Below are 12,033 nucleotides of genomic sequence, written 5' to 3' on the forward strand. Positions count from 1 at the left end.
TATATGACAAAATATCTGGCGGTGGTTGAATAATTTTTGGAAAGAAATCAAAAATAGTGGCATTTTCACATTTGGTGCCTAGCCATCTACGTGCTGGCTCGAACCAAAGAGGGAATATTTGGAGAATACTTCGGATGTATCAAAATCATTGAGTAATTCCGTTACCAAGTCCACTCGGGGTTGCATGATTTCTCCACATCCAACTATGGCCTCGGACATGAACCAAGGAATGCACCACGTTATCAACTACACTGATGAATATATTCCGAGAACTCGCACAGACTGTTCTCTTGGCAGCCAGGTCTGAGCCTAGTTGTGAAAGCGTGAGAATAATTTTGATTGGCTGCTGCATAAACGTGAGCTTCCTAGAGGCACACCTAGTGTAGTACAATCCCATCAATATGCGATTGCGCGTTCTACTTCCTCTGCTGAGAGTGTACTCTGTCAAGGGTGCGTGCGAGGATAAGCGACAAAGTCCGAGGCTTGGCAATATATCTCGGTGTTAACGTAGGGCAGGTATAAGGTTAAACTATGCCGATTCGGAAAGTTTCGGGCATAGTGGGGGACCCTTGTGTGCCATGGCACTAGCGTATCTGTAGAGATTGATAACAAAAAAACCTCGGACCGATTTCAATCAAGGTTGAGTGGGGCTCTTAAAAGAAACGGCTGTAATAGCCGAGGTTGAGATCCTTGACAGCCCAAGGGAACGAACGTCCCAGCCGATAGTCCCATGAATGATTGACGAGGCTAGTACGTTGTTTGAATTGGGGATTATTGACGAGCAGCCCCATTGTGTACCCTGAAAAGAATAGCAAGGTCCCAATTGATAACGGAAGACCCCAAAACAGTTCAACCAGTGTGATAGACCTCCACATCAAAACCCACGCAAAAGGAAAGTCAATCATGACCGTCGTTGAAATATTTACTCGGGACAGGTTAATTTAAATAGGTGAGAGCTTCCGGTAGTCGGTTCTACGAATGGTCATAGGCTTGTAGAATGAAGTTTCAGAAAACTTTCGATCACGGCAGGCTTTACCCAACCGTACAAGCTCAAAGAAAACCCCCGAAAGAAAAGCACTATCCGTAATATCCGTACTATATCATACAGCATTGATATTGAAAAATCCCTTCATGGACCAAGTATCAACCTTGGAACGCCAGGTATAGTGATATCGGTTCGACGGTGATTTTTTTTCATGTCTCTCTGTGCCAATTTCTGACTGGCCCATCGAATTGATTTTTCAGGAATAAAATTAGACAATTAAATCCAAATTGTTTTCGCGTTGAAGCTCGGAGCTATCGCGGATCATTCGGTCGTAAGGTTATCAGGCTAGTAGGGCTCGGGTTCGGGTATCTCGGGTCTGATATGTCGAGGTCGGGTTTATAGTGGGCTCTTAAGCTAGACCCAACTTTGGGGAACAAGTGGAATTGCTAAAGAGTTTTCCTTCTAGTCGAGTTCTGTGGAGATGTGACTCTCGGTTAGCTGCAGTTTTGGGGGTAATAACAATGCTATCGAAAATTCTTCGTCAATCTGTATGGAAGAGCTCATACATCTAGATCGGAGATAACAATGGGGCCTCGCAAGATTTTTCCCAATTCGAGCAACAGTGCACGCGACTAAGGCTAAAGGGATGGGGCAGCGTGGCATGGTCATATGGTCATAATATCATAGAGTACAAGACTCATTTTCACGGAGTTGCAAGGTCGTATATACACGGAAAAATAATATGTTACGCGTAGCAAAAATCTCTCATTTTGATTGTATATCTATATTTTGTTCACAACCTCAATTCATGTGACAAAATATTTTATTCTGTATTTTGCGAAGAGAAACAACCGACACTACGTAGTTTCACCCGTTCATACAACCCCCGTGTCGGGTCACCAGTGTTCAGTATCTCACAAAATTGAAGTGTCTGTTTGGTTCATTTGTTGGGTTCCACCGTCTCAGTCACCACAATGGAGTCATGGAACATCGTCGAATTGATCTGTCGCACCGCAGTATCATCATTGAAGTCCATTGCTCTCAACTTCTTATTGGCAATATTCTTGAAGCCTGGCACATGCATCATCAAGCCCCAGAAGCTGGTTGCAAGGGGAGCTCGGCCGGTACGCTCTTCATACAGCATCCAGGCGATACAAGCCATGATAAATAGCCAGTAGACATTGTATCCAATGACAGATCCATAGGTACCGGTATTCTGCCATCCCAGGATAGACTGGAAGATGTCCCAGCCATTATCAATCTCGGAGTTGCAACAGTTGACGTGCCAGACGGTCTGGAGGATATTGTAGGAGCCGGGGCCGGAGCCCGTTTCACCAACATCACTGCCCACTCCGACCACGAACTGATAGTACTGCAAGCTCCAGATGGCCTTGGAGAACATACCAGCCGAAATGAGGTAGAGAACGCAGGTTGAAGCAATAAGGAAGATTTGGATCGACATGACATTTCCTCCGCGGTAAATCAACCAACCGGCGAGCAATCCGGCCATGATGCCAGTAATGACTGGCAGAGGGAAAGCAGTAGCAGGGTATCCAAGGGATACACCACCAACAAAGACCACAGCTTCAACACCCTCACGCATGGTTGTGATGAAGGGTAAGATGAACATGGCATAGCGACGACCCCAGTCACTCCGCATCCACCGTGACTTTCCTTCCTTCTTTTCGACCAGAGATTTCGCAATCTTGACGCGCCACTTCTCCCTGGTCTTGTTAATCCGTAGAAGAGCAAGGCCCATGATGGTGATCATGATCTTGTAGAGGAATCAGCTTCATTCTCTTGGTATGAGTTCAAATATCAGTCAAACATACCGTGGCAATCAGATAAAAAATACCTTCCCACAACTCCTCCGAGTCTGCCCAAGCATCGTGACCCAGGCCGTAAAAGAGGCCAATGAAGATGGCTCCGATACATAGACAACATATCACTCCTATGATTGACCCCATCCAAACCTGCTTTCGCAGTCGTTTATAGACCGCCTGATCCTGGCCTGGCTGACCCAAGCATTGCTTCAGGAAAGACAGAAGAACAGAGACAATGATGACTGCCTCGAGACATTCCCGAAAGACAATAAAGAACACCTGCACGGAAAAAACGTTTGCCATTGTGCAACTGGGGTAGAAAGATAGTAGATGAAAGAAAACGAGGAATGTTTCGTTTCAAGTGCTTTTATTTTGAACAATGCCAATTCATGTCTGACGACCACGGCCGTCCGGGAAATGACCTTCTGATTCAGGTTAGTCAGTAATCTATCTTCATCTGGAAATTACGGACTTTCCCAATTGACACCGTAGCTTTGTTGGAACTCATTACGCGATTTCCCTTTTTCCGGCCTCCACTCTTGTGATCTAAATTGTTCCAGCCCCTTCAGAGATTGACGGTATGGCCCGAAGATACCAACATTCAAAGAGCCAGGACAAAGGAGCGAGAAACAATGATAACCGTGGAACTGTGAAAATGACTCACAAACGTAATGGCTCCGAATGTGGGAAAAGTGAAGTTGGCGAGGTTATAGTGTGCCCGCTAGATCTGATAACTGCCGTTGTTTGATCTTCTATTTTCCTCGCATGTATTCTTTTGCTTTGCCCTTCCTATACACTTTGACACCTCGGCTATTCTTCCCTGCTCAATAATCACCATACACTTCTTCTCTCTAACGTCTTCTCTTGACAGAGTGTATTTTCTTGGAATGGACCCTTGGCAAAAGAGTCTCGCCAATGGAAACTTTTCCCACAACTCGGAGTTAAGAAGAAGGGTAAAAGTGGATTGAGTGGGTAACAAGTGGGCCTGGTGGAATATGATCCCGTTGACATTTTTTTATCAATCAGTTCCGAGACCGAGACCGTAATTAATGCCCACTTTGTGACTTTTGCGAGAAATTACTCCTAGTCCCTTGTTCGGATTAGGAAACAAGAGCCGGATATCAATCAGAGTCCATCGGACTCCACCACGCTAATTTAGTCCAACGCCTCTTTTAACATTCTAAACATGAATTCGCTAAATCGACCCATGCCGGAGAGGTCGGGAAATTAGATTGAATAGTGAGCCGAAAAAAAGCCATAGGTGAGTACAATAGCTATGCCTTGACCCAGTATCCAGGACAATTCCTCCGAACAACGCCTCGTTTCTCTGGACAATCTCTAGTCTGCACTTCAAAATGCGGAATTACATTGCTCTTTTGGGAGCTTTCCAGCTCTTTGCGGGATGCTGTCAGGCAGTGACACACACATTTGACTGGAATGTGACATGGGTGATGGCAAATCCAGATGGCCTTGCTGAACGCAAAGTCATTGGCATCAATGATCAATGGCCTCTCCCAACCGTTGATGTGAACAAAGGAGACCGTGTGGTGGTCAACATGCACAACGGTCTCGGTGACAAGACCACATCAATCCACTGGCACGGAATGTACCAGAACGGCACCAGTGACATGGATGGCCCTTCTATGGTTACGCAGTGTCCAGTGGTTCCAGGGTCAAGCATCACCTACAACTTCACGGTCAATCAGAACGGCACATATTGGTATCACTGTCACACAGATTACTGCTATCCCGATGGCTACCGAGCGCCATTTATCGTTCATGATGAGGAGTCCTACTTCTACGATGAGTACGATGAAGAGATGGTCCTCACAATGACTGATTGGTACCACGACATGACCGAGGACATTGGACCTGACTTCATGTCCTTGTACAACCCTACTGGAGCTGAGCCTATTCCCAACTCCTTCTTGTTCAACAATTCGGTCAGCCAGAGCTATCCTGTTGAGGCCGGCAAGACCTACCTTCTTCGACTCATCAATATCGCTACCTTTGTGGGTCAATATTTCTGGATTGAGGACCACCAAATGCGCATTGTCGAAATTGATGGTATCTATGTCGATGAGACAGAAGCAGACATTCTATACCTTTCTGCTGCCCAGCGTTACTCTGTCTTGGTTACGATGAAAAACTCCACCGAAAAGAACTACGGCATGGTTATGGTAGCCGATTCATCTCTTCTTGATCTGATCACCCCTGATCTCTTGCTCAACCAAACGAATTGGCTCGAGTACAACCCAAGTGCTCCTCATAACGAGGTCACAATGCCCGTGGAAGAATCGTCGGACCTCTATCCTTTTGACGATATGACCCTCGTGCCACATGACCGTGTGGAGCTATACAAGAACCCAAAGCAGACCATCGAGCTCACTCTGGTCATGGAAAATCTCGATAATGGCATGGGATACGGCTTACTGAACGACCACAGCTACACCAAGCCCAAAGTCCCCACACTGTACACCGTCATGTCGGCCGGTGACCTCGCAACTGATGCAACAGTGTACGGCGAGTATACTCAGTCCGTCGTTCTCGAAAAGGACGATGTTGTGGATATTATTCTCAGCAACCAAGACTCAGGCACCCACCCCTTCCACTTGCACGGCCACGCATTCCAACTGTTGGATCGATACCCATCGTATGGTGAGAATTTCTACGATTACGATGCCGGAATAGAGTTCGCCACCTTTGACCCCTCCAATCACACCGAGTTCCCCGTCTACCCTGCGCGTCGTGATACTTTTGTCCTTCCTCCTGGGGGATACTATGTTATCCGCTTTCTCGCTAACAACCCTGGTGTCTGGCTTTTCCATTGCCACATTGACTGGCACATGATGCAAGGACTTGCGATGACGTTCATCGAGGCTCCTCGTGAGCTTCAAAATAACCTCGTCATTCCTGATGATCACATCAAGGTCTGTGAGGCTGCCGGCGTACCTTACGAGGGCAATGCCGCTGCCAACGCGGAGGATTACCTCAACCTGAAGGGAGAGAACAAGCCCCCCGGATTCATCCCGGATGGATTCACTGCACGTGGAATTGTCGCTCTTGTATTTTCTTGTATTTGTGCAATCATGGGGATGGTCGCCATCTCAATTTATGGAATGTCTGGTCTGAAATCCCCTGTGAGAAAGCCCGGTTCAGATGACAATACTTCCACAGAAATGGAGATCACAGAGACCTCACGGGCGTACCGGGATTAGAAGGTGAACTACGACGTTTGTAACGTGTATTGATTAGAAAGCGATTTCTATATACAATTGTGTACTTTAATTTCGTCGTGCTTGATACTTGTGTGTTCGAATCTAAGTAAAAATTATCAGACGAGCGTTCGACTGAAATCCAGGATGCCACTTTGTATTGCCATGTCGCATACTAATTCATGATGTGTTTGACTATCAGGCTACACTTCTGGCATGGGCATCTATTCTTCTGGTACTCAAGCTCACACGCGTGGCTGTAGTCGTGGCCATAGTGGTTGAGGGGAGGAAGCAAGGTTAATTCCGAAGTCATAGGGGAAAGTTAGGGGAGAATAGCCTTGGAAAAAAGAGAGAGAGTTACAACTTCACCTCTACACAAATCAGATGTCTATACGTAGTTCACAAACATGATCTGAGCTCGGCAAACAAGACTTGGTAAACTGGCATATCAACCAAATCAAGTGGTAGAAATCAGTGTCAAACTAATGTTTTCTCAGCTCTTTCTACAGTTTTTCACCTTGATATATATAGTTCATGTAGTTGGATGGCTTATTCTAGACATGTCAAATCAATCACTCTTAGGTTGTGCTGCCTGCAGAACTGATATAATTTGCCCCTTGCGAGCCTTTACCCCAACTATCTACTAATCCAGCCCAGAAACATTGGCTTTTATTCCTCCCTGTATATTCATAATCGCTCTTTTTCTAGCTACTAAAAACTCGCTGCTTTGTCTGTAAATTTCACAGCATATCTAATTGAATGAAAATGCTGAACCTCCTCGCTCGCGTCTATCGGAACTTCGGCCTAGTGGCAGTACACGTTACTGTCGTTGGCCAGAAACACGGCTCAATGCATGTGACAGAGTTGAAATTTCCTCCCGATTCGGCGATAGATGTATGCAATCCAGTTATCTACCGTCGTGGGGAGCTTGAAGGTTTATATATCCCCCTAGGTCGATATACACCTTTCTATTCCATACAAATGCCACAAGCAGACCTTATGCTACTCTCCCGATCACAAAGATGCCTGTTAGAATATCAAATTAATGGGGTCATGTATTTAGAGATACAGTCCTTCTCTTCAATAAACATTGATGTCAATATACCATCTCAATCCTTTGTGAGGTTCATGATGTGAATTATATAGAAAGAAATATTCATTGCAGAACTTACGCCTTCAACTGACGGATATTACAAGTAGTTTCAATACTTACAACTAGAATATGATGATCTGTGAAAATGACGCCGAAAATGACCGCTTTTGAGGCCAGAACCGGCCGCCTTTCCACCAGTAACTTTGAACGTCCAGCTGCTCAGCACTGTTAGTCATTCTGCGGTCCTGATGTTGACACTCGACTTACACGGTTGTTCCCCTCGTTTCCACTGGCGACCAAAACGACGCCGAAAATGGCTCCCCTTCAGCCAAATCCAAGTCCCCTCTCTTTTCACCCAGTCCATTTGAGCGCCTATAAAATGCATAGTCTTCCCTCCCTCTTGGTGTCCTTCCACCTCCCATTCCCGCTCATCCTCGTTACCCACGCCTCAAGTCGACCATGACCTTGTCGTTTCCTACAACACGAATTTTTCACCCTCGTCTTTGTATCTGACCTCCATCGCACCTGTACCTCTACTGAGCTTACCATAATCTATTATATAAAAAATGGCACCGGTAAATATGGTCTTCAAGCAGCAAACCACCATCAAATATCTACTCGATGTATATCCTGCCCAATATATCGGATCCAGATTAAACCAAATAGCTTATAACATCTTTCAGTATGGCTCCCTGCTCTTCCATAAACATCCTTTCATCCCCACCGAGTTAGTTACGGCCCCTGGGAAGTTTGAATCCTCCAGGCACCAGCTTTTGGAACACCCGGCTAGGATCGTATCTTCTTTGGACCTGATGCAGCTTCCTCGTACTCTCCTCGCCATAGTGCGCAATGACCTCTTGTCTCCGGTTGGCATCGTTCATAAACAGGTAAGACAGGTAGCTGCCCTCCTCTTTCGCCGTCTCCTCGATAACATCCATCATGGCGCGTGATGCCCCCAGAACCTTGTCATCATCCTCAGGCCACCACCACGCCGAATCAATATGGAACCAAGTCTGATTAACCGCCTCCAATCCCAAGGCATTTCCTCCATTTTGTTGGCCTGCTTCTACTAGGGAGGAGGAAATTGGCTGAAAACTGAACGAGACGGAGCCAGCGGTGACTGAGCGGATGTCGTCGAGGTGCGGAGAACGCAGCATTTGCTCTTTGATCACGTCGTATAGAGACTTGGTGGGCTTAACGGTTAATACCCAGTGATCAATCCTTATATATGATTAGTGAGTGACCTTTACACGTTGTGCAAACTTCTTACCGGGGAAGGGTTGGCGTGGGGAATTCGCCCATCATGGCTGACAAGGTCTTCAGACCGGTGGTATCCAAGAGAGTAGGGATCTCAGAAAATAGATTAAAGGCCACTGGATACTCCTCAGGTTTGAGGTAGACCATTTGCAAGATCAATCCGACGTCAGTGGTGTTGATTGCCGCTGCGTTTAAGTTGATGTTGGCGTAGAGGTCCTTGTTGGGAAGGGATTGATATTGCTGAATGGCATCAATGAGGGTCTCAGCGTGTTCCCAGGCAATTATACGGCTTCCACCCCAAACTTGGTAAATGGGGTATGTCTTCAGGGTGTATGTCGTCACGATACCTGATGCACTGGGTTACTTGATGAGTTCGGGTGTCCAACAATCGAAACGTACCAAAGTTATTGGCACCGCCCTTCAATGCCCAGAACAGATCGGGGTGAGAGGTGAAATTGGCGTTGATCAGTGATCCGTCGGCGAGAATGACCTGTTATCTGAAACTAAGTTGTCTTGTTCTGATGAAAAGAGAGGGCGCGTACCTCAAAGTTAACCACGTTGTCACAAGCCAAACCATATAGATCGGACAGATAGGAGAGACCACCCCCAAGGGGCAAACCGCCAACTCCCACGTCCAATACTCTTCCACCAACAACGGTGACTTGATGCTCGTCCAGCTGGCTGTAGACTTCTCCCCATCGCAGCCCAGAGCCGACGGAAACATGACTGGCATCCCCATCATAGCGCAAGTCGGTGAGCTTAGACAGATCCACCAGCACCCCGTTATCAATACTGGCAGCACCTTCGGCGGGCATGTGTCCCCCAGAGCGAATGGCAAACCGGGTCTTTGCTGCAGTCAACATAGGAACGGCCACTTGCAGATCCTGTGCGGTGGATGGAAGGAAAATGCAGGTAGGACGCTTCCAAGCGATTTGAGACCTGCTCGCGTTAGTAGATAGGCTAGAATAATATAATATTGGGCACTTTACCAGTGGTTATGTACCAGAGCTGTGTACACGTCGCTATCCCGGAGGAAGGTGGAGTTATCAATAGCCGCACCAAGCTTATGACAGGTTTGTACAGGAGTGGCCATCGCGCCTGCTGCGGCCAGAGTGTATTGTAGGATACGATACAATCGTGGCATGATTGCTACCTAAAGTAAATGGAAATGGAGAAAGTTTGTGTAGTGGAGATACTACTGCGAGGTGGGCATGTTGTATTTATACACGAAAAATGGAGTCGGGCTCTCTTGGACACCGAGCTAGAACACCCTGGAATCGCTTATATTACCGCTTACTCGGCTGGAGAAATCCTTACTGCGCCATGGAATCGACGTACTTGCAGATTGAAGTTTTATTTGTTCGGTTTAGATGTACGCGACGTATACCCAGCCGGCCACAGCATTCAATTTGTAGTACGAGTATGTGGGACATGATTTAGCTTCTACATAACGGGCTCGACCACGCTACTTGGACCAGTATGCCGCAATTCCCTATCTTTATACTACCACCGTCTTTTCCACCGAATTCTCATCTCCCGGTCCGGAGACATGGCGATGAAGCCAGCAAATTTGGAATCATCTTGAGCCGGCCTCTCCGACGGCTTCCCAGTAGAGTGCACCCATTCAACAAACTCAATGTCAAATTTAGTCACCAGCACTGCAATGGCCAGCATAATTTCCTGCTTGGCAAAATGCCGCCCTGGGCACATCACATATCCGCCGCCTGGCACAAACCCGTTAGCGATAGTTCTGGTATCGTGGGATAGAAGTAGAAAAACGTACCGTATGGAAAGAATGAGCTTGGTCTACCCTTCATGGCAAATTGAGGCCGGTGAATCGTCTCCCCGGTTAAGTCATCTCGCAAATCTACATATTGAACATGTCTCCAGGCCCAGAAATCCGAGGCAGGGTGCTCTGGCGTGGCCCAGACAGCGTCCTCGTAGTGTGCGATCTGCGAGCAGGTCTGCAGTAGGGCCCCTTTCTCAATCATATAGCCGTCTACCTGGACGGGCTGCATAACCTTGCGTGTCACGTTGAAAGAGACATGCAGGCGCATGATCTCAATGTAGAGAGACTGCAGCAGAGGGAGATTAATGAGCTTTTGTGCGTCTATCCGTCTAGCTCCGGTGGTGGGATCTGTTATATAGGCTCCCACGGCTTCTGTGCGCACAGCTTCGAGGAGAGTCCGGTCTTTGATCAGCTCGATCATCGCCCATGCAGTGACAGGGACTGTGTTGCCGTTGAGGCTGATCGGTGTTAGCGCATTTCGCAATTCAACTCTCCGATATCACGATGAGCTCTCACCCAAATAACGAGGCCAATGTGTGTCCGGCGGCCGCCTGGTTCGAGAAACCCCCTTCAAACAGCCACTTTGCAGTCTCCCGAGACAAACGAGATCCAAATTGCGGTTCCCACTTGGACTCTGCATCGGGACCATTCCAGTCAAAGTGTTCCCACGCGGAATCGATGTGCTTCCTCGTCATAGCGTGTAGACGATCTTTTATCGCTACCGATCGTCGCTGCAGGAACTTAGGAAGTCCCCAGACGAGAGTCCCGGCAATCTCATCGAACTCCCAATAACAGTCAACGAAGCCGGGATTTAGATCGATGATCCGTGAACCAAACAGCGAGATAATGGCACTTTCGGCCATAGAGGTCTTCAGCATCTCGAACAGATTGATGGTTTCCCATTCCGCCGTCGATTGCTGATCCAGACGCTCCGAGAACAGACAGTAGAATGAGTCGGCCAGAGCATCCGCATACGTGCGGTTACTGAGATACTCAGCATATAGATGATCGTGACCGCGCCAGAATCGCTTCTCCGCTGGGGTGTTCTCTGTTCCTGGGGCTGGGGTCTTAAGTCGACCGGATTTATCATTTGCGAACTTAGCGATTTCTTCTTTAGACATTCCCCAGTGACGTTCCATCAACATGAGCTGGAGGAAATTGCCGTCCAGGATGTGCGGGGAACTAAACACCGTTTGCACGTTCTTTGTGCCGGTGACTATGTATGCTGGTATCGGTCCGACATGGAATTTGACTATGTTGCTATTGGTTTTCTCCAACGTTGTTCTGAATTTTGTCAGGCCATGCTACTGACTTGGGGGGAAAGAAGGACAAAATGAATGTATGGAACCTACGTTACTCGATTCAAGAATGTCCCCACGTCTGTCAGATACTGAATGGTGTTGGTGACATATGGAATCCTCTCTTTGAGATATGGCGGCTGCTTTCCGCGCGAGGATAGCCGCAGAAGCCCTGATAACAGCACGACTAAGGCGACAGCAACAAGGATGGTTGGCCGCTCTGCTACGTGCGCAGCAAGTATATGTAGGGTGTCCATAATGGATAAATTACTTATGACCAAGAAAGAGGAAACAACGCCGAAAGAAGCCCAACGATTCAATTCAGATTCATCATGAAGACCATATCCGCATTGTACCTACGCAGTGCACCATAATTATTTGCTTTTATCATGGAACAATCCCGGAATAGATGCATCGGCAATGCGATACCCATGCATTGCCGTGGTTCAACACTACGGCTTACATCTCGACAGGGGTCTATGGCTAGGTTGTCGAGAAAGATGCCGTAAGAAACGGGAAAATCGCCATTCACTCCGCATCTAAATTGGAAAGGGAAGATGGGGAAAGAAACAA

General features: G+C 47.3%; 4 protein-coding genes across 4 annotated transcripts; 1 reads left to right on the forward strand and 3 right to left on the reverse strand.

Annotated features, from left to right (window-relative positions):
* Positions 1-1,925: 1,925 nt before the first annotated feature.
* Positions 1,926-3,111, reverse strand: N7447_008391 (FTR1 family protein; the record flags this gene model as incomplete). The annotated part of the gene is made up of 2 exons (XM_057232653.1): positions 1,926-2,759; positions 2,818-3,111. The coding sequence occupies 2 exons, from the start codon at positions 3,109-3,111 to the stop codon at positions 1,926-1,928; spliced, it is 1,128 nt and encodes a 375-aa protein (XP_057082195.1).
* Positions 3,112-4,163: 1,052 nt separating this feature from the next.
* On the forward strand, positions 4,164-6,026 carry N7447_008392 (multicopper oxidase; the record flags this gene model as incomplete). Its single annotated transcript, XM_057232654.1, has 1 exon — positions 4,164-6,026. One exon carries the CDS (start codon positions 4,164-4,166, stop codon positions 6,024-6,026), a length of 1,863 nt encoding a protein of 620 aa, XP_057082196.1.
* A 1,818-nt stretch (positions 6,027-7,844) lies between these two features.
* On the reverse strand, positions 7,845-9,517 carry N7447_008393 (FAD-binding oxidoreductase; the record flags this gene model as incomplete). Its single annotated transcript, XM_057232655.1, has 5 exons — positions 7,845-8,337; positions 8,387-8,720; positions 8,773-8,863; positions 8,916-9,312; positions 9,363-9,517. The coding sequence occupies 5 exons, from the start codon at positions 9,515-9,517 to the stop codon at positions 7,845-7,847; spliced, it is 1,470 nt and encodes a 489-aa protein (XP_057082197.1).
* Positions 9,518-9,876: 359 nt separating this feature from the next.
* On the reverse strand, positions 9,877-11,717 carry N7447_008394 (cytochrome P450; the record flags this gene model as incomplete). Its single annotated transcript, XM_057232656.1, has 4 exons — positions 9,877-10,097; positions 10,157-10,620; positions 10,679-11,446; positions 11,515-11,717. The coding sequence occupies 4 exons, from the start codon at positions 11,715-11,717 to the stop codon at positions 9,877-9,879; spliced, it is 1,656 nt and encodes a 551-aa protein (XP_057082198.1).
* Between the last annotated feature and the right edge of the window lie 316 nt (positions 11,718-12,033).

Source organism: Penicillium robsamsonii (genome assembly GCF_028829455.1).
Source record: "Penicillium robsamsonii strain IBT 29466 chromosome Unknown utg000005l_segment0_segment0, whole genome shotgun sequence".
In the NCBI taxonomy this organism is placed as follows: Eukaryota; Fungi; Ascomycota; class Eurotiomycetes; order Eurotiales; family Aspergillaceae; genus Penicillium; species Penicillium robsamsonii.